The sequence below is a fragment of the Akebia trifoliata genome, chromosome 3 (assembly GCF_017979445.1).
Source record: "Akebia trifoliata isolate Shusen 1 chromosome 3, ASM1797944v1, whole genome shotgun sequence".
NCBI lineage: Eukaryota > Viridiplantae > Streptophyta > Magnoliopsida > Ranunculales > Lardizabalaceae > Akebia > Akebia trifoliata.
In genome coordinates this window covers 2,558,985-2,580,421 of record NC_141377.1, presented here as the reverse complement: position 1 = coordinate 2,580,421, position 21,437 = coordinate 2,558,985, and the positions used below count along the sequence as shown (strand labels likewise).

The 21,437-nt window shown below is 35.6% G+C and overlaps 3 protein-coding genes across 3 annotated transcripts; 2 read left to right on the top strand and 1 right to left on the bottom strand.

Moving 5' to 3' along the window:
* Positions 1-893: 893 nt before the first annotated feature.
* On the top strand, positions 894-4,936 carry LOC147405504 (uncharacterized). The gene is made up of 3 exons (XM_086433262.1): positions 894-1,643; positions 3,396-3,614; positions 4,602-4,936. Exons 1-3 carry the CDS (start codon positions 1,008-1,010, stop codon positions 4,623-4,625), a joined length of 879 nt encoding a protein of 292 aa, XP_086289388.1. The 5' UTR covers positions 894-1,007; the 3' UTR covers positions 4,626-4,936.
* A 1,779-nt stretch (positions 4,937-6,715) lies between these two features.
* On the top strand, positions 6,716-9,353 carry LOC147405503 (protein LOW PHOTOSYNTHETIC EFFICIENCY 1, chloroplastic-like). Its single transcript, XM_086433261.1, is given in 2 exon segments — positions 6,716-8,342; positions 8,345-9,353. Coding segments are annotated over 2 exon segments (2,229 nt in total). The 5' UTR covers positions 6,716-7,039; the 3' UTR covers positions 9,271-9,353.
* Positions 9,354-10,735: 1,382 nt separating this feature from the next.
* Positions 10,736-20,163, bottom strand: LOC147405502 (uncharacterized). The gene is made up of 5 exons (XM_086433260.1): positions 19,899-20,163; positions 18,403-18,470; positions 14,611-18,304; positions 12,705-12,759; positions 10,736-11,154 (listed from the first exon to the last, which is right to left on the bottom strand). The coding sequence occupies exons 1-5, from the start codon at positions 20,023-20,025 to the stop codon at positions 11,010-11,012; spliced, it is 4,089 nt and encodes a 1,362-aa protein (XP_086289386.1). The 5' UTR covers positions 20,026-20,163; the 3' UTR covers positions 10,736-11,009.
* Positions 20,164-21,437: the final 1,274 nt, after the last annotated feature.

Genomic DNA, 21,437 nt, shown 5'->3' with positions numbered 1-21,437 from the left:
GTTAGAGGTTTTGGAATGGGCTGATTTTTGGTGAGGATGATGGAGATCATCCTCACCAAAAATCAGCTCATTCCAAAACTTCTAGCCCCAGTTTACAAGTTGAAAAATCGTGGATCGTCCATCTTTTGTAAACCATTTTTGATGAGGTTAGAAGTTTTGGAATGGGCTGATTTTTGGTGATGATGATCTCCTCACCGTAGAGATCATCCTCACCAAAAATCAGCCCATTCCAAAACCTCTAACCTATGTTTTGAAAAATGTTTTGCCAAAATGTTTGTTGCTCAACATTTCCATATATATATATATATATATATAGGGAAATGTTCAGCACCCTAAGTTTTACCACACACTTTAACAAACGTTTTTTGTCCTACATGGGTTAGAAGTTTTGGAATGAGTTGATTTTTGGTGAGGATGATCTCTATGATTAGAAGATCATCCACCCCAAAAATCAGCCCATTCCGAAATGTTTAGCCCCATGTTTACAAGTTGAAAAATCGTAGACCGTCCATTTTTTGTAAATCATTTTTGATGGGGTTAGAAGTTTTGGAATGAGCTGATTTTTGGTGAGGATGATCTCCTCACCATAGAGATCATCCTCACCAAAAATCAGCTCATTCCGAAACTTTTAACCCATGTAGGACAAAACGCGTTTGTTAAAGTGTGTGGTAAAACTTAGGGTGCCGAACGGGACCCTATATATATATATATATTTTATTATAAATATATTTACAAGCATGACTACAACCCATCGAAGCGCAATCTAGATAAGAATCTACAAATTCCACCAATACCATCCTGCCACTTGTAAGACGACCTCCAAAATTCCCCCACTATCTCACTAGATTAGATGACTAAGACATCTCTCCCTCCTATTTCCCCACCTAAAAAGACACTTTTTCCTAAGTTATTTTTTTTGTTCTTTTCTTCACTCATTGAGAGAAGAAAGGAGAGATTCATGTGTTCCCACAATAACACTAGTTGTGATCCAACAAACCACCATTTCTATGAAGAACAAGAAAACCACTCTCTCCACAAAACCATCTCGGAAAACCAGAACCAAAACCAGAAAACACAAGTTCATCAGCCTCCGGCAAGAACTCTCCCAATCAAACTCACCGGATTCCGGCCAAAAAATGACCCACAACCACAACCACAACCACCAACACCAACTTAACTTATTTCCTTTACACCCAGAAAACCTCTTTGAAGAAAAAGATGACAACGTGTCATACTTCTTCGATGCCGACGATGATGGTGTTACCTTGAATGGTGTAGTGTTCTCTGATGAAGACACGTTATCTCCTTCACTAACGTACGCCTGTGGAGGACAGGACAGTGAGGAGGTGGGCCCACCACCAAGTTGTTTGGAGAAATCTGCTTTGAGGCATAAAGAGAGGAACGATAGTGAGGAAGAGAAGTGGGTGTGTTATTCAGAGGTAGTTGAGAAGAAGGAAGAGGAGGTGACTAGCTGCATCTCGGACTATTGGAGTAAAAATAACTCGCAAGGATTATCGTTGAAACTTGATTATCAGGAGATCATGAATGCTTGGTCTGATAAGGGTCCACTTTACATCGATGCAGAGTGTCCCCAGATTGTTCCTGATGTCCTTGATGATACATTGAGGCAAGATAGCTCCAACGTAAGAAATTCTCTCTCTAATCTTTTTTTTATCTCTTCGATCTTGTTTAGTGATGGAATAGATTGCTAGTATGTAAGATATAATTTTGGATCTGGAGTAGTCGATCATTGACTACTAATCAGTCAACATTTGTGGAATTAATGGTAGCTGAAATTATTAGAACCTCTATTTTGGCACACCAATTTTATTTATAACACACCAATCTTTGCAAATTAATTTATTTGATTTGACTTTTCCTGTTTACCTTGATACCCATTTTTTTCTTCTTCTCCAAATCTTCTCTTCAAAGAGGGAAATGGATGAGTATTTCATTGGAGGGTTTTTAAATCTTTTATTTCTTATAGGGTCCTCTTTAGTTTGAAAAGACAAAACCAAAAAAAAAAAGGATTCTTTGAATTTCTTATAGAATATTTTAAATCAAATTTATACATTTTCCTTCTCATTTTCTTCCCCCTTTCTCATGTTCTCTACCATTATCTTTTTAGGGTTTCTCTAAGAAATCCAATTGATGACTTTGATGTCTCTTTAATGTTACTTGGGGTGAATATATTTCATTAATTGATTTGATGTGAAAATGTAAGTTTTCTTTATTGTACAACTACTATTTATTTTAGAGCATCTCAGACAAGGTTCTTTAAAATAAAGAGCATCTTTTGTGAAAAAGTAACAAAAGTTATTTTAACTAATGTAAAATTTGATCCCAACTCCGTTGGACTCAACACTACTTTCTCTATTCTTAATATTTAATATTATTTTACTTTACAAATAAATATTTGCTAAAACCTACTTAAATCCTACTAAGGGTCATAAGCTCACATCTTGGCATTCAAAAACATGATCTGATATCATAAGCTTGTAGAAAATGAAATTATAAAAATTTTGAAAAAATTTATAATAATTAAAATGATATTATTTTTCATCATTAAATTTTAATTTTAAGTTTTGGGAGTTCAGTAGCTGTCCATTTTCAACACTTTGGAGAAGGATGTTATGATGGATTTTCCATGTGAGCTCGACGACCCTTAATAATATTTGAAATCTTACTATGTTAATAAAGAAAGTGTTTTTCATTTTTTTAAACATTAAAATAACTAACCTTGGAGGCTCTCACATATAAAGAGTGGAAGCCCCCTCTTTATTTTAACATTTACTTTTAAAGAATCTCTTGGAGACGGTTTTTTCACCTTTCACTCTTTAAATTAAAGAGTTTGTTGGAGATGCTCTTAGCACTTGTATTTTGTCGCACCGACTTTTCATTATAACATATCAAATAATGAAATTAAATATAATACACCAGATAAAAATAAATAAGACCCAATTATATATATCTTAATCTTCTTCAACCAATCCATTATCAATCCTTCTCTTCCTCATTGTATTCTTCTTCTACTCGAGTAAATTTGTCTTCAAATCCTAAGAACAAAATCTTTCAAGCATTTATGTTTTAATCACACAAAGAGTCCTCACTCATTCACTGATTTTTGGATTGAAGAAGAGGCATGGGTGGATTGTGAAAAAATAATAATATATAAGTTATCTCCTCGGCAATATGATCGATGTGCAATAATGAAATGTTGGTGTTGCAATAGAAGTTCTCTTTTTTAACATCTATGGATGGTTAGATACAATGGACGATCAGCTTGGGTCAAATTTTTCTGAATTTCTTTGATTTGCTTTAATAATGGATATAATTAAACAATTGCTACAAGAAGTTTTCTTCACAGTGGGAGGTTATTATAATATGCATCGCAGGTGTTAGTTGACGTTGGGAACATGAGAAATGTACCACAGATGATGGTGCTCGAGGACAGTAACAGCACGATCAACGGTGTTGATGAGGAAGCTAGGAAGATAGGGCAAAGAGAGGCTAGGGTGTTAAGGTACAAGGAGAAGAGGCGAAGCAGACTATTCTCTAAGACCATCAGATACCAAGTTAGGAAGCTTAATGCTGAGAAGCGCCCTAGAATGAAGGTTTGGCTTTGTTTTTTTTTACTCCATTTGCTTTTTGTCTATCGTCACAAAGGCTGTCTAAGGATCAAGTTTTGACCCGGCTCATCATGGACCGGGTTTGGGAAGTGTTACTAGGCCCGTTTAGTTATCGGGATAGGCCCAATTCAAGCTTAGGGTTGGGCTCTGAGCAGCTAGGTCTATCGGATGGCCCGGTTCAATAACACATATCATAATTTGGTAATTATAAGTTAGGGGTAAATTTATAGTAAATATTAGACAATTTCGGATCGAATTGGGTTGATTTTTGTTTGCCCGATCGACCATTAGACTAGTCAAGCTTGTGCTAGGTCTGGGTTGTCTATGGCTTGGTTCATTTACGGCTGAGCCCATTGACAGCCCATAGTAAAAACTGTTTGGATTCGGCAATTATTAGGAAAAATTTTGACAAGGATAGGCTGGAAAAGAATAAGGGAGGATTAGATCCAAAAAATTGCTGATTTAAAGAGGCATCTTTGGGCTATCCTACCTTCGGCCATTGCTTGGGGTCTTTGGAAAGAGCGCAACAACAGGGTATTCCATAGCAAGGAGAGCTCACCCCACATAGTGATTTTAGAGATTACTGGGCTTCTGTTCTTGTGGTCCAAGATGAATAAAGCTTTTGAGGAAGTGCGCTTCCAAGATTTCTTATTTAATTGGGAAGTCATTTGTGATTAGCTTCCATCCGTGTAATTTTTATTTTTATTTTTTTCTTTTTGGTGCGCTTGTAATGTTGTTTGGGGGCTATCTCAGCCTCCCTCTTTTCCCTTCTTCATTTATAAAATTTTATACTTATCACAAAAAAAAAAAAAAATCGGAGATTAATTTAAAAATTCACAGATTTTTGTAATAATTGGTACTTCTTAAATTAATCGCCAATTATTCGTTGCATGGAATATGATGACGGCATTTGAGTATTTTCATTTATGTTTGAAATATATCTTAATTCATTTATTTTTGTTTTAATTGCAGGGTCGATTTGTTAAGAGAAGTTGAATTGTACTTTGGGGAAGAATAAGAGCATGTTTTATCTTTCTTTTGTGTTCTATTTACATAGAGAAGGCCTACAAAGAGATCATCATTCCCTTAGATCTTCATTGTAGAAGCCATGAAGTGCTAATCTCGATGTCCGTCCCTCTGAGAAACTTCATACATAAAGTGCTAATCTTGAGGAAAATCTTCTAAGAAGAATTATGGTAAGGATGATTCATTGTGGGCAATGTATAGTTTCCAGATCCCGTATATGAGGATTACTCGAGAGGTGTACTTGGAAGCATAGTAACAAAGTTTGGATTCGATAATTTTTCTATGAGGGTTCAATTTGGTTAAGTAGTATAAATCTTTGAAAATTTTGTAAAAGATCAAATTTCTTTGGGGGAGTATACAAATGATGTTTTTGAGTTTCTTATAAAAAATCATCATCTACCACTTCCTTAAAAACCTTATCTTATTATTAAACTTTGAATGTTGAAGTAAATAAACTTTGGAAGGTGAATGATAAAAATGTTACTATATTCTATGATTAATCAATTAATTTGTTGATTTGCTAATTTAATCGGTTAGTCCCATATCCATATAGTTTTACGGAGACTTTTATGACTATTTCTTGGAAGGCCATGGAAAATAAACAATTAGGGTATGTTTGATTGCATATGGAAAATAGGGTGGAAAATGACATTTTTCAAGTGTTTGATTACACATGGAAATGGAAATTCATTTTTAACCCATTCAAAAAGTCCACTAAATCATGGATTTCATTTTCCCACCCATATAGGTGGGAAAATGAAATTCACCTATATTTTCCATCCTCAATTCTTTCCTACCACCACCACCACCACCACCATTACACTAACCTCGCCGTCGTCACCATCACCGTCGTCGTCGGTTCCATCTCCGACCACCTTCTCTCTCTCTTCTTCTTTTTCTTCTTCTCCTTCTCCATCCCTCACCTCCTCCGCCACCACCACCACCACGTTCTCCTCCCATCTTCCTCACTTACCTCCGTCGCCGTCATCGCCGCCGTCACAGTAGCCGTCGTCGTCGTCGTCATCGTCACCGCCACCAACGTCGTCATCGCCGCCGCCACCTTCATCGCCGCATCCTCCCCCCTCCCTCTCCTTCCTCTCATCTTTTTCCTCCTTCTCTTCTTCTTTTTTCTCATATTTTTCCATGATTTTATCCAAGTGAAATCAAATAATGGAATTTTATTTTCCAACCCTACCTATTTTCCACAACTAATTTTTCATGGATTTCAAATTCCATGGAAAGTGACTTTCTATGCAATCAAACATACCCTTAAAGTAAATATTACACTTTTTATACTTGTTGATTTTAAGTCTTGTTATTAATTTTTGACCAGGGCTGAGTTAGGACTTTGCCCATGTGGGGATAACTAAAAGTGGAAATTTTTTTGTGGGGATAATTAAAAGTGATGGATTTTTTTTGTCCACCGTTGATATATATTGCAATATCTCATTATTTCATAGATTTTGAAATTTTTTGTGAGGGCACATGCCACCACTCTAAATCTGCCTATCCATGGAAAATCAAAATTTAGAGGAATGACACAATAATGCAAGCAAGTTCTAAAATATTCACAATGGAACTATAGAAATGGTAAATCACAATCTATGATCAAATGTCTTCATTATATGTTCGTTTAGCGACTTTTCATAATAAAATATATATAAATTACGATCTAATACATGTATAATTTGATGTGTGAATGAACTTTCCAAAGCTAAATGTATAATTGGATTAATGGAGTGCGAAAGTTATTTATATATATGGTTAAAAATGGTTTTAGGCTCAATGGCAATTTTGGACTGATAAGCGATTAATGCTCGATAATCCGATTTTATAATAAAATCAGTTGGTTTTTGTGATAATCGTCCTTTTATTCTTTTACTAATATAAATAATTTATTTTTAGGAAAAATGTAGACATTTTTTCTTAGAAGTGTTTTTAATAGATAAATACCGGTTCCGCCGATTTGAACCGGGATCCATGGTCTGACCATTTTGAACCGGGGAGGTCCAATCATCGGTTCGGTTTTTAAAACATAGGTGTTTGGAAAAAGAGATGACGGGTTTTAAAATCAAGCTTTCTTTATTCCTTGTGATTGAATGGCTGTGAGAAGACCAGCTCATAAAAAAGAAGAAGAAAAAGGCTTCAATCTCCCAAACCCACTTCGCAAATCGACTCAAAGTTCACCAAAACTCTTATCTTCTCTGCTCTTCTCTTTAATCTTCAAGGTATGAACCCATCTCTCCTTCTACATCAGTGATAAATCTTTCAAATCAGAGTTAAAATCTGGGTTTTTTAATTAAGAGCTAAACTCTTCTCTTCTTACTCTTGAATGGGATTTTTCATGTTGGGTTTCTACTTTTATATATAAATATACTTTCAAAATGCAAGCTTTAAGTGTCTGGCCTTTAAAAGGGGACTGTTTGGCAGTGCCCCATTTAGAATTGGAGTTGGGTTCTTCTTGTATTTCAAGAACAATAAAGATAAAGAGCAAAAAATGGGATTTTGGAAACCCATTTTCTGACAAAAGAAATTCTCATATCTATGTAGTTTCAAGAAATTTAAGTGAATTTAAGAGTGGGGTTTGTAATTGGAATCCAAAATTTGAACCAAAGAGAAGTTCTTTTGGTGCATCCTTCTCTTTGGCTTGGACGTTAGAAAAAGAAGCAATTGGGAATGAATCTTTGAGTGCAAGAGACGGGTTGTCGGAGGATTTCGATGGTGAGGAAGTTGGTTGTACAAGTATGGATGAAGTTAAAGATAGTGAGACAATTGTTACTAAAGAAGATAAAGAAAATTGTCGAAATGGGAGCCAAGTAATTGAGGAGAATAGTGAAAGGGTCGATGTTCGTGCGTTGGCGTGGAGCTTACGGTTTGCTAAAACTGCGGATGACGTTGAAGAGGTTCTTCGTGACATGGTAGAGCTTCCCCTACCTGTTTATTCATCCATGATTAGAGGTTTTGGCATAGAGAAGAAACTAGTGACTGCAATGGCTCTTGTTGAATGGCTTAAGAGAAAGAGTAAGGAGACCAATGGTTCCATCGGTCCTAATCTTTTTGTGTATAATAGTCTTTTGGGTGCAGTGAAGCAATGTGAGCAGTTTGGACAAGTGAAGAGAGTGATTGAAGATATGGCAGAGGAAGGAATTGTTCCTAATGTTGTTACTTACAACTCTTTAATGGCAATTTTTCTAGAACAGGGCCGTCCTAACGAAGCTCTTAGTATTCTAGAGGAGATGCAAAAGAAGGGTCTATCTCCATCCGCCGTGTCCTATTCAACAGCTATGTTGGCTTATCGGAGAATGGAAGATGGGTTTGGAGCTGTTAAGTTCTTTGTTGAGTTGAGGGAAAAGTATCAAAACGGGGAGATTGGAAAAAATTTGGATGAAAATTGGGAGAATGAGTTTGTTAAGCTTGAGAACTTCACAATTCGTATTTGCTACCAAGTGATGCGGCGATGGCTTGTCAAGCGAGATAACTTAAGTAACAGTGTGTTGAAGCTTCTTACGGATATGGATAATGCCAGGTTGAAACCTAGTCGGGCAGAACATGAGCGACTTGTGTGGGCATGTACCCGTGAAGGCCATTATATCGTGGCAAGAGAACTGTATAATAGGATAAGGGAAAGGGAATCCGAGATTAGCTTGTCTGTGTGCAACCATGTTATTTGGTTGATGGGGAAGGCTAAGAATGGTGGGCGGCGTTGGAGATATATGAGGACTTGTTGGATAAGGGGCCAAAGCCAAATAACTTATCATACGAGTTGATTGTTTCTCACTTCAATATTCTACTCACCGCCGCTAGGAAAAGAGGAATTTGGAGATGGGGTGTTAGGTTGATAAACAAGATGGAGGATAAAGGCCTAAAACCCGGAAGTCGAGGGTGGAATGCAGTTCTTATAGCGTGTTCTAAGGCATCGGAAACTTCGGCTGCTGTGCAGATATTTACGAGAATGGTCGAACAAGGTGAGAAACCCACAATTCTCTCATATGGGGCATTACTTAGTGCCCTCGAGAAAGGTAGACTCTATGATGAGGCAGTACGGGTATGGGAACATATGATTAAAATGAGTGTCAAACCAAACTTGTATGCTTATACAATTATGGCCTCAGTTTACGTCGGACAAGGAAGATCCGATGTTGTTCATTCCTTCATCCGAGAGATGGTTAAGTCGGGGGTAGAACCTACGGTTGTCACCTTTAATGCAATCATAAGTGGGTGTGCCCGAAATGGTATGGGAAGCATTGCCTTTGAGTGGTTCCATCGAATGAAAGTTTGGAATATTCCGCCGAATGAGATAACTTATGAAATGTTGATCGAAGCTCTTGCAAAAGATGCTAAGCCGAGACTTGCATATGAGTTGTATTTGAGGGCTCATAGTGAGGACCTCGAACTCTCGTCAAAGGCTTATGATGCTGTTATACAATCAGCACAGGAGTTTGGTGCGACAATAGATGTAAGTAATTTAGGACCTCGGCCAATTGAGAAGAAGAAAAGATTGAAGACTAGAAAGAACTTGTCAGAGTTTTGTAACTTAGCTGATGTCCCTCGAAGAAGTAAATTGTTCGATAAACAGGAACTTTGTGTTCAACAAATTCAGGGAAATCAATTATGATCTAATATGTTCTTTTCTGCTATTTGTACATTTCAGTCAAGTTGGGAATTCTCTAGTCTTAATTTAACCTATTTTGCTTCTAATTCTTGTAGTTTACTAGTGATAGTAATCGTTTTGAATAAGCAAAAAATTCTTAATGATACTGATATATATCAGCTGAATTGATCTTTCAGATGAGGCTCTCATTTTGTTTGGATAAGCAACTCAACCCCCCCACCCCCAACCCCACACACCCCACCCCAACTGAAAAAAAAAAAAAATTTAAGAAAAAAATATTCCCTTGAAAACAAGAGTGCGTAATACCAAGAACATTCCTCCACCCAAATATCTGTTTGTTTCTCTTCTTTCAAATGTCCCAATAAACTATAAGAGGGATCATACACCATAATATTTCTTTTTTCTTGAGTGGAGGATGTAAATTGCAAAAATAGGGAAATAATCTATCAAGAAAAAAAATTCAATTGATACCAAAAAAGATTAGAGAAATGGCACCAAATAGCATGGACGAATTTACAGTATTAGAGCAAAAACAAATGATGATTATATAGAATGTCTTTAAATTTATAATTTATGTGCTGATTTTTTTTTTGGAGATTTTCTAAAATAGTTCGTCGAAGTTTCTAATAAATTCCCCAATTTTGAAATCTCTATTATCTTCCTCTCATACTAATTTTCTTCTCCTTGGAGCTGTAATCACTTGAAGCCTACTCTTGAATATATCTTTCATTCATGTCCCTGGTTTCAAATTAAGTTCAAAAAAAAAAAAAAAAAACATTAATTTGGTGAATCCAAACCCTGATTCAGCCAATAACAGAAGACATGGCCTAACATAGAATTAAATAGAGGATCGGGATTTGTTCAGCCAACCCCATATCTTTGGAACATGGGCTTCTATTACGATGATGATGATTATTTGATATGAACTAATACCAATAAGAGGGGGGGAAAAAGCATCATGTTTCTAGAGTTTTAGAACCTTCAACACCTGATTTTTTTATCCTGAAGTCCCAAACAGGTTCTAATTCTAATAGTTAATTTCAAACACCACGTGAACCACCAATTTGGTCGCATTTCCTTTCACATTCATTATTAGTTGCATTCAGTAATTGGGGATCCAACAATTTTAACTATTTTCAGAAGGAAAATGCTGAAATGACAAAAAAATTTACTGCGATTCTCACAAATCTGACTTGGGATGTGTACATAATCATAGATGTGTTTCCTCGTGATACGAGTAAAAACCATCTATGATTATGTATGCATGTCCACATCTGACTTGTGAGAATCACAGTAAATCATGTGTCACCCCTGCACGACTCTTTTCAGAACAGCAGACCCCCTTGAGAGTGCTACATACAGTAGGATAATCATGGCTTCTTGGGGGGTGAGTTTGGTTGTCTAGAAATTTGTTAGAATGAGTTGTAAGATGTAGCACAAGATTGATCCGCGAGTTCTAACTCAATCATCAATTAAAAGGTTTGTTCTTCTGTGACAGTTTCATTGATCAATACAACAAAATCATGGACAGGGTTCGAGTCCCCTAATTGTTTTGTGTTCAAATCCACACTTTTCCATGCAAAAACCAAGAACAAAAAGAGTAATCATCATCCTGTCTCTCTCACCATGGGGAAACTTTTTTTAAAACCGGGAATGGTTAACTTAATACCAGAACTTCCATGAAAACAATGCTGCCAAAATGTAAAACCATCAGAATACCGGGATGAGAAGCTTCATACAGGTTAAGCCAGACTGTCTAGGACAAAATCTATAGGTTGGCTTTCTGTGTCGTCGAGTTGGGATTGAGAAGCTGTGAGCTTTGCCTTCTTGTAGCTTTTTGAACTTCTAAAGATCATATCCAGGGTCATGTTCTTTGGGCCAACAGATCTGCTCAAAGGAAAATCAGAAGAGAGAACAAAAATTACTTAAGGGCAATGAAATATTATTTGACAGAACACAGAAGAAATATTATTTCATTAGAAAATCAATTAATCATTTTTTTTGTTCGGTTCCAATAAATCGTTCTTACTAAACCATATGAAAAGTAATGTAAAAATAACTAGATGGAACACAATCGTGAAGTTTTAGTATATTATAGATACTCTTAGACCCACTGAACCTAGCACATTTTTTAGGACAGTTGGAATTTCAGAAATAAGAAGACTAAGTTCAAAAGATGGGATCATTATGATCATGTTGTCTGTGATATTGAAGCTCACTGAGGTTGGAACCATCATAAGGTGGGTCTCATAACCCATGCAGGTGAACCACACATGCAAGCATGAACATGGTAGACTGTTGCTTTGACTATACTCATTTGGGATGTCAGGCATCCTCATATGTGGTTTTTAGACTACCCTTTAAAATATCATGCTCAACGAAGCTCTAGCATGAACTCTGTTGGTGATTATCATAATATCTGACTAATGACAGTCCACCACAAAATATGCAATTTTATGCCCCAAAAATAGCATATACGATCTCAGTTCACAACTATGATACCGATTGAATGTACTGAAACATAATCTCAGATCAATAGAAGCTTTCAGGGGGATTGCATAAGCAACTTTAAGAGCCTTGGTCATTATGTCTTAAAATTCCATAGAATGCTATCACATGCGCTCCAATGGTCAAATGTTTTATCTATGGAGTGATTTTTTGTTCAAACCTTCTCCCATAAATGCCCCATTCCAATCGTGAGACACCCTCACTTAAGCTTCCTTTGACTTGCATTTTCCCACTCTAGGCTACAATCTATACATCTGAGACTTGGACGATTCATTGTATATTTATATGTATGTTCATATATCATAGTTGAATCAATAAAATTCGTTCTTTTTTTCTTCAAAATTTTGAGTTTATGCAAAAAAATTTACAAGTTTATGCATTCTTAAATACTTGTTGAACATGAAAAGATTATAAATCATAATCAAATTTGTAATAAAAGATTACAAAATAAATTTCTAGAGTAATTGTCATAATTGAAATTTTTTCCATATTTTCTCTATTAAAAAAAAATTTATGTAATGCAACCAGACATGATATTGCCACATATACTATTGTGTGATCACATATGCGCACAACATAGCATATGTTACTTGACAACACTGGTCAGCATGTAACATTCCCAATTTAGTTTCAGTTACTTGCTTCAAGAAACTAAATTCCCAGGTTCATTTCCCATTTTCTGATAATAAGGTTCCTGAGATACTCATGCACTTCATTCCCTATTTCAGAATCAGCTCAAGAATGGAGGCAATGCTCGAAGTGCATGTTTCATGCTTATCACTCACTATTCTATAAGCATTTAATTCTAAAACTGAACAGATTCAAATCCAAAATAAGAAAGAAACTAAAACGAGTAACAAAAACATCAACAATTTTATTTATTTATTTTTTTGATAAATATCAACAATTTTAATTTTAATTCTACTTACTGTGATTTTGGAGTATTATTGCCACCATTTTCCACTCTTTTCCGAACATAAGGTCCTGTCGGAAAATTTAAAAGAACAAATAGATAAAGACATCAGTTCTAAATAGAATAAGAAAGATTCCCTAGGAGCTCCATTATCTGTCCCCAAAAAAGGAGTTACAGAAGGTACAAAAAAAAGTCTTGGGCTCCTATATATTTAAGAATGTAGATAATGAAAGCTTTCTTGGAAATGCATATTAAATATTATTTACTATGCTTTCGGTACAAAGGATGTGAATGATGGAGTTTTGATGTTGTAGCTTTATAAAGTACGAAAAACATGATATGCTACAAAGTAAGGGTATATCCTGGAGAGTAATCTCTAGATATCGTGAATATGATTAGGTTTGAATAATAAGAAGGCACGTTGCAAGTTATGTGGGTGGGTTTTGACAGCTCAAAGTGACAATGCATTAAAAAACCATAAGATAAATGGCATTAGAGATATCACCTAAATGCAAGACAATGTTACATTAAGAAGTGAAATTGACTATATATAGAATAACAATATTTTCAATGGACTCACAAGGACATGATTCCGAGAAAACTAGCTCAATTCAATAATCTCAAAGAATTTCCTATAACAACAACCAACAAAGCCCTATCCCAAAGATTTGGAAAGAGAACGCCTGTACCATTTTAAGAAATGGTTTTTTCCTAAACAAGCAAGGAATGAAGATAAATACATAATAAGTTGTTTAGGATCCAAGATCACATGAAAAACATCAATATGTATCTCACTGAATAGAGGATCTGTGAGTTGAGATTTCATTGAATCCCTACTGCTTAGATCAACGAATAAAAATCAATATGGTGAATGATGAACCACATCTGGGTATCTAGGTAACAATAATAATAATCAATAATGAAAAAATTGCACATAACATTCATTCATATTAGTATAAATAAATTATGATTAGTTAGGTATTTATGTCATCTTATTTTGATGTATTTTAAGCATATTACTACATTCATATAAGCACACACAAGATCATCCCATTTTAATCAATTTGGTACATTAGAAATTTATTCATACATATTCCAAAGATAAAAAAATATAATAATAAGTGAATACAATGATAAATAGCTTCTTTATTTAAGCAACTGTTTTACATATTATTATTCTCATTTAAGGATGGACGAATGTTATTTTTCACTGTCGGGATCTCAAATACTTGCACATTTGTGTAGCAGAACGTTGTTGATCTTCATTTCCATGTCTAATATGATTGTTTATTATATTTTGATGATTTAATTAGTGAATTTTAAGTCTAAGTTATCATTTCCAAAATTATATTAATTTTCACATTGATAAAAATATTTTCATTTAAGCTTTTGACCGAAATCGAAATTTAATACATTGATCTATATTTTGACATTTTTTTTTTATATCGATTGGACGTTTAATTGGAATAAGATAGTAAAACGAACTAAGCCACTCATGCACGGTCATCCATGACTAATCTTAATACTTGTTAAAAGAATTTTTATTCACAAATTGCTGGTACCAGCTAGCCTAGTTGGTAAAAGCAAATTTTGCATACTTAAGTGATAGCTCCCATAACATTCCTTTGATAAATACTAGTATCAAGTAATTATAGAACACATCACACACATTCTTGATGATGCTTTACTGTAACCTAGAGTTTGATAGTAGCACTTAAATCTAGCATGATTAATGCACAGTAGTATCAGGATGAGACTCGGAACTCCTATAGATTACTATTAGGTTGATAAAGATTCCGAAGACAGAAAAGTTGTAAACTATAAATCTAATTAAAGTCCTAACATAACATTCACAAACAATATGACCTGCATTTTGTTAACCAATAGATGCATAATATTGCCCCAAAAGGTCTAAGAATTACCATTTTCCGGTGATTCCATAATTGCCTCATGTACCCCTTCAGAGTAGTCAGATGACGATGAATTATGTGAAGGACTTCTCGTGCTGGCATCTGAATTGTTTACTCCACCTTCATCTTCAGAACTCTCAGTACTACTGTCCTTAAAAATTGTGTTTGCAGTAGCTAACAAACTCTTCTCATTGTTAGAATTGTTCAGAACTTTCCCCTTTTTTTTACTGTAAGATTTACTAACTGTCACACGACGACGGTTCGACTGTAGTTGATGCTCTCCATGCCTTTTATTTTCATAAACTCCATTCTCTGAACTCTCCATGCTAGAGCTTGAAGGGGTATTTGCATTAGCATTAAAGAGAGAACGGACTGGAGGTGCATGCACAGGGCTAATGGTCCCAGAAGAATCAACTGTCTTTGTACTTGACACTTTGGAGGGAAATGCATCAATCTTATCATGATCATTGGAAGTTGGTGCTTTCACACTATCTCCCACAATTATTGAAGCTTTCCCATTAGGCTGAGATGCTTGTCGGCTCTGCTCATTCTTTGACAATGGTCCTTGAAGTGGACTTTTGTCAGAGGCACCACCTTGAACTTTTTTGGATTTCTTATTGGCTTTCGTCTCTTTGGTAGGAGTAACAATTTCCTGATTGTCTTGTTTAGGCAAAAAGTAGTCAATGAAGTTGACCTCACGGTCAACATTAGGAATTTCAATGTCGTTATTAGCTTCATCGGTACGACTATTTACAAGAGGACTTCCCTGCACATTACATTCGACAATATCTGAAGGTATTTGTGGCTTTTCCACGTCACCAGATATTTGATACTCCTTCCCTGCTTCCATCGTTGAGTCAGTTAAATGGTTTATCGAACTTCTCTTTCTTGACTTTGACTTTGACTTTTTCATCTTCTTGGATGGGGGATTCTCCTCTGCTTTAAGTTCATCAGTTGGCGGGGTAAGATCTCTATCTTTATCCTCACTGTAATTGGTGGTCTCTTCAACTCTGGTGACTTGAGTTTTTCTCTGCTGATCATCTTTCTTATCAAAGCCTGGTAATGGAGCATTTAAGCTTTTAATTTTTGATTCTTTCGTCTCTTCAGTTTGGGATAAGATGTTATCCTCCTCTCTATTAGTATCACTGCCTGGACGATCACTATCAAGAGATTTATCATGATCAGATCTTAAAGGAACAATATCTCCAGCACTATCATCAACATGTTCTGGGACATGGCTTTTTGTATGAGAAGCTTTAGTTTTCTTTGACTTCTTTCTTCTTTTATGACTTGGATCTCGAGCCTCTATAGTGCTAGAAGCAACAACTCTATCTTCGATGTTCATTTTAGCTTCATACCCAATAAATGACTTATCTTTAGAATCAGTGGCTTCTGAGAGCAACATTTTCGGATCTTCGTTCTGTGGCAAGGCTTTCTCCTCTTTTTCAATTTTATCAGTCAGACCCATGCCAAAATTTTCATCAGCTGGACCCCCACACTCAATTTTTGAAACTTCGATCTTTTCAGTTCGAGATGAAATGTTATCTTCTTTATAGGTTTCATCACCACGGTGATCAACACAAAAAGCTTTCTCGGGATCAGCTCTTAAAGGAATAACCACACCAACATCTTGTACATGTTCTAGATCTGATGATAAGACGCGACCCTTTGCATCAGAAGCATTACTTTTCTTTGACTTCTTTCTTTTTTTATCACCGGAAAGCCGGACATCTTTTATGTACAGTTCTGCTTCATCCTGACCCAATGATTTGCACTTCAAATTAATTGCTTCCGTGGGCATCATTTTTTTATCTTCATCTTGTTTGAAGGCTTTTTCCTCTTTTTCAGTTTTATCGGTCAGATCAGTGCCAAAATTTTCATCACAAGGGCCAGCATCTTGGATTTTTGATATTTCTCTCTTTTCAGTTAGTTTCAATGTGTTGCACTCATTATTAATTTCATCACCAGGATGGTCACTCTTAGATTGTTCGACACCTGATGATAAGACATGGCTATTTGCATGAGAAGCCTTTGCTTTCTTCGATTTCTTTTTTCTTTTAACACTGGGCTCCCCAGCCTCTATGATGCCAGATGCATCCAAAAGATTAGAAGAGCCAACCCCATCTTTGATGTTCATCTCTGCTTCTTCCTGACCCAATGACTTATACTTAGAAGTTGTTGCATCTGAGGACATGAGGATTTTCTCCATTTTTTCAGTTTTATTAGTCAAATCTGGGCCAAAATTGTCATTAGCAGGGCCAGCATCCTCAATTTCTGATAATTTTGTCTTTCCACTCACTCCATTATTTTCATCACCATTATGATCACTATCAAAAGCTTTGTCAAGTTCCAATCTTAAAGGAACAACATCTCCAACACTATTAGTGTGTTCTATAGAGGATGATAAGACACGGGTCTTCTTTGCACCAGAAGACTTGGTTTTCTTTGATTTCTTTTTACTTTCATAACTGAGATCCCGAGCCTCCATAACACCAGAATCAACCCCAGCTTTGATATTCATTCCTGCTTCATCCTCACCCAATAACTTGCTCTCAGAATCATTTGCTTCCAAGGACATTACTATATGATCTCCATTCTGTGGCAAGGGTTTCTCCTCTTTTCCGATTTTACCCGTTATACCAATGTCGATATCTTCATCACCGAGGCAGCCATCCTCGTAAATTGATGGTGGGATAGCTTGGGTGAGGGTATCAGATTTTTCAACTAGAGGTACGGTAAGGTCCTTCAGACTTGAAGCTCGATGCTTTGTCGACTTTTTTGCTTTTTTCCGTCCCGATGCCATTGGTTTCCGTAGAGCATCCATTCTGCTGTCCATCTTGCTACCACCACTTTCTCCCACATCCATAGCTACAAGAGCGTCTGTATCAACAACAGATGCCTTCTCCGCAAGCACATGAGGCCAATCTGATGATGAGGAGAGTCTCAAATTATCTTCCCCCACTTCATGGACTGGACTGCAGTGCTTTTCCTTCTCCAAGACACTAGTACGGTCAGGATCGATTGCAGCATCGGTACCCAATTCTTTATGATTGTTTTCTGATGCTTCCTTTGAACTCTCATGCCTTATGTTTTCCCCGAAAGGAAGAACTACAGAATCTACTCCATCACAAAGACTTGATGGTTTATTTTTATTTTTCTTTTCCTTCTTCCCATTATCCAAACCACTTTTAAGCAAATGACCATCATCTAACAATTTACTCAATAACCCGTCTGAGGCGACATTACCAATTTTCTCGTTGTCCTCCAAAGTGTTCTCGGGAAATATTTTTTTCTCTGGTTGGGTTCTCTCTTTACTTGAAACAAAGGTCCTAGAATCACCCTCATTAAACGGATCTTTAACGGGGCAAGAAAAAGCTTCTTCAATTTTCTTTTCATTCTTGTGCTTCTTAAGAGTTTCTCCAAATTTATCATCACATGGTCGCTTCTTAGATTTACCTTTCTTGTATCCAGTATGTGTTCCTGGGACTTCATTTCCCTCGCTCACTAGATCATGATTTTTTAGTACTTCAGAATCTGACGTCTTTTTAGCACCAAAACCAGGCTCCAAATGAAGTTGATTTCCTATATGCCCCAATTGGCTAGAAGCAGCATCAGCATAAATAAACCAGCTTCTATTAACTCCATCGAAGGCAGTTTTAACATGCATGGAGTCTGAGAGATGATAAAAGAATGCTTTTCGCCTTACCTGCATAGATTAAATTCTTTGTAAGTGCAAAAGAATAGGAATTACTAATTAATAAGAAAATCATCGATAGCTTTACCAGGTATGATAAATCCACGTACCTTCAAAGCATGAATTATAATCTCCCCAACATTGGGAAAGCAACGAGGATGCTCGATCATTATTTTCTCTGCATAACAAAAGCACGGCGGTTTGAAATAAACATATAGTTTAGCAAAGAACACGTCACATATACTTCAAACAAGAATTTAGGAGATTTATACTCGTATATTTATATGCATTAAATATGCAGTTACAAAGACCATCCCGATTTTTTGAGGTTAAGGCTTTGACGAGGATGATGATGATAAGGCTTCACTACAAGTGTTAGCGTCATGTAAGTAGAATTACACTAAAGAAGAATAGTTTAATTGCAAATTCAAGGGAAAAAGAATCCCAAAAGATCAATAGTGGTGTAAAGTGGTATTGTGAAACCTGGTATTGTGATGCAATAGTAGTGTTGAGTGAGAGAGTTATTAAATTAACTCCAATTAGTTAATGTCGTAACATCAGCTTAAATAATCGTCATTAAATTCGTCTGCAAAGCACAATAAAATATGCAGTGGGTCATATTACTGTTCCATTTTCTTCTCATCTCGTGTATAAATTGAAGCAATTTTACCACATTAGTGGGTTTATATGTCATGAATCCAAAATGTTTTGCAAGAAAAATTAGTTGATCGCCTCTACCTCATTTTTCTTGGACTCTTTTAAAAGAAAACACCCGTATAACATTGGCATGGAATCCAACAATAGCACTAGAAGAAAAGATTACAAATTGAAGCATCACCTTATGTGATAATTTTAAAAGAAGTTCAAACATATATTAGTTAAAAATGCTGCCCATGAATGTGTGAGATTCCTTTAAAGTGCATGGTCATTTTTCTACGAAAGTCTTGTGATGGTGTCCCTTGGGGTGTACATTCTCCTTAGGGTCAACTGTTACAAGACCCTTGAGATTCGATTAATATGAATCTTGAGAATCATCCCTAAGGAGGACATACACTTCACAAGGACGCCACAGTTGCATTGTTAGCATAGATTTCTGCAATAAAATTCAAACCAAATACATGAAATAGGATACCATCTCCCATCAAGTGTTCCTTCATTTCATTCAGTCCATGGCTCAGTTGTAGTGCAAAGATGATGATGAGAAATCAAATACAACAAATACCTTTTTATAAAAATAATTAAATAAATAAAAATCACATTTTGGGTCTTTTTAATGGAAATTTTTTTGCCAAAACAAGATGTTCTAAATGCAAGGCCCCATTAAGACGAAATCCATCTTTGCACCAAACAGATCCTAATACCAAAAAATCTATTTTTCTTCTGATGGAGAATTCGAAATAGAACTCTTAGTCGATCAAGCAATCAAGTATAACCCATTTTTCCTCTAATATTGAAATCAAAACATGGTGAACAAGAAATAAAGGATTATCTGGAAAAGAAAAAAAAAAAAAAAAAAAAACGGATCATCACCAAGCTTATTGTAGACGAAAATAAGCCACACAAAAAAATCGAAAAATAAAGAGTAAAAATTAGGTTTTCAGATTACGTTTGAGATCGCGTACGGTATCCTCGTCTGAGACTATCATGGCGAGATGGGTATCGAGACTAGTGTCTATGAAGACTGTATAAGCTGTAGATTGACCAGATTCCACACCAAAACCCTCTTTCGCCATTGAAGCATAAAGGGAGGACAGCTTCAAAGAACGAACAGAGAGAGAGAGAGAGTGAGGTTTTGGGTTTTGTGTGAGGCGGCAGACAGAGAGGTTTTGCTTCGCTTGGCGCTTTAACGTAAGACACTAAGACCAGAGTGCGCAATGCGCACACAAATGAGTATTCGCTTTGTTGTAGTGGACCGTTTGGCCTGAATATTTGGGCCCACTACCTATGTCTATGTGGGGTCAAATTTTTTATTATCGTAATCTATAAAGTATGAGAGCTGATACTGGCACCCCAATTTTTACTTATTATACCCATTAAAATTAAAGAAAATAGATATATTTCCCAAAACGTGTGCAACTTATCAAAATTCTTATTCCAGTGCACTGCTCATCTTATTTCTTAAAACATATATTTTCTAGTAATTTCGTCACTTTTATAATAAACGAATTTGCAATTTTTCCATATCAATAATCTTGTTGGTAATTTATCAATGGATTAATTAATTATAAAAATGATGAATTCACTGAAAAACATGTTTTGAGAATTAAAACGAATAATGTACCTGAATCATGATTTTAAAACTCGTTCAAAATCAAGACGTACCATTTGAGTTAACTCGGTATCAGAGTTAAATGAGACCAACTCATATGTCACTTTTTTGATCGAGATTTAATACTTCATGTTCAATTTTTTTATTTTTTAAATGAGACGTCTCAAACGTGTTGAAAAACTCGTCCAAGATGACTCGATATCGGACCTGGATGAGACAAGACGCGAAATGAATTTTAAAAACATGACCTAAATTATAATTTTGACATAAGTTATGCAAGTTTTGGGAAATATCCCTTTTATTTTTACAATTTATATTTTTTGGGTTTAAGATTTTATATAAACTTAATCATAATTGTAAACAACTTATGAAATTGTTTGAACAAATATTATAATTTGAGCCAAACCTTTGTAACGTTTGAAGAGTGTGTTTTAATCTTTAGTTAGGGTGTGATAAATAATGTAAGAAATTAGGTTGTAATAAGTAAAAGTTGGGGGTGCCAATAGTACTTCTCTAAAATATTTTGACTGTCAAAACATATGAAATAACAAAATAGATTAATAGTGTGCGTGGATGATCCCTGTACTAGTGTAGATCAAAAGACTATTGTCAGATAAGGATTTTATTAGATCTCAATATTATGATCAAACCCAATCTAATAACAATCAAATCAAGTTTGCATCGATATAATTATTATGACATGAATAATGATAAATTGACTCCCCTTTTACTCTCGACTCTTGTGATGTGGCATGTGCATAGAACTATATATCTATTTTTCCTTGGGATGCACAATTAGCCATCCTCATAAATATGAGCAATTGTGTATTTTGAGGAAAAATCTATCATTCTATGCACGTACCACATTAGGAAAGT

What these genes read in the sequence shown, in the direction of transcription:
- LOC147405504 (XM_086433262.1), top strand. Translation starts at nt 1,008, where the DNA reads ATGAAGAACAAGAAAACCACTCTCTCCACAAAACCATCTCGGAAAACC. An exon ending in TGAGGCAAGATAGCTCCAAC is followed by an intron (nt 1,644 to 3,395) that starts GTAAGAAATTCT and finishes TATGCATCGCAG; the next exon opens with GTGTTAGTTGACGTTGGGAA. An exon ending in AGAAGCGCCCTAGAATGAAG is followed by an intron (nt 3,615 to 4,601) that starts GTTTGGCTTTGT and finishes TTTTAATTGCAG; the next exon opens with GGTCGATTTGTTAAGAGAAG.
- LOC147405502 (XM_086433260.1), bottom strand. Translation starts at nt 20,025, where the DNA reads ATGGCGAAAGAGGGTTTTGGTGTGGAATCTGGTCAATCTACAGCTTAT. An exon ending in TATGGAATCACCGGAAAATG is followed by an intron (nt 12,760 to 14,610) that starts GTAATTCTTAGA and finishes ATTTTCCGACAG; the next exon opens with GACCTTATGTTCGGAAAAGA. An exon ending in AATAATACTCCAAAATCACA is followed by an intron (nt 11,155 to 12,704) that starts GTAAGTAGAATT and finishes TCCTTTGAGCAG; the next exon opens with ATCTGTTGGCCCAAAGAACA.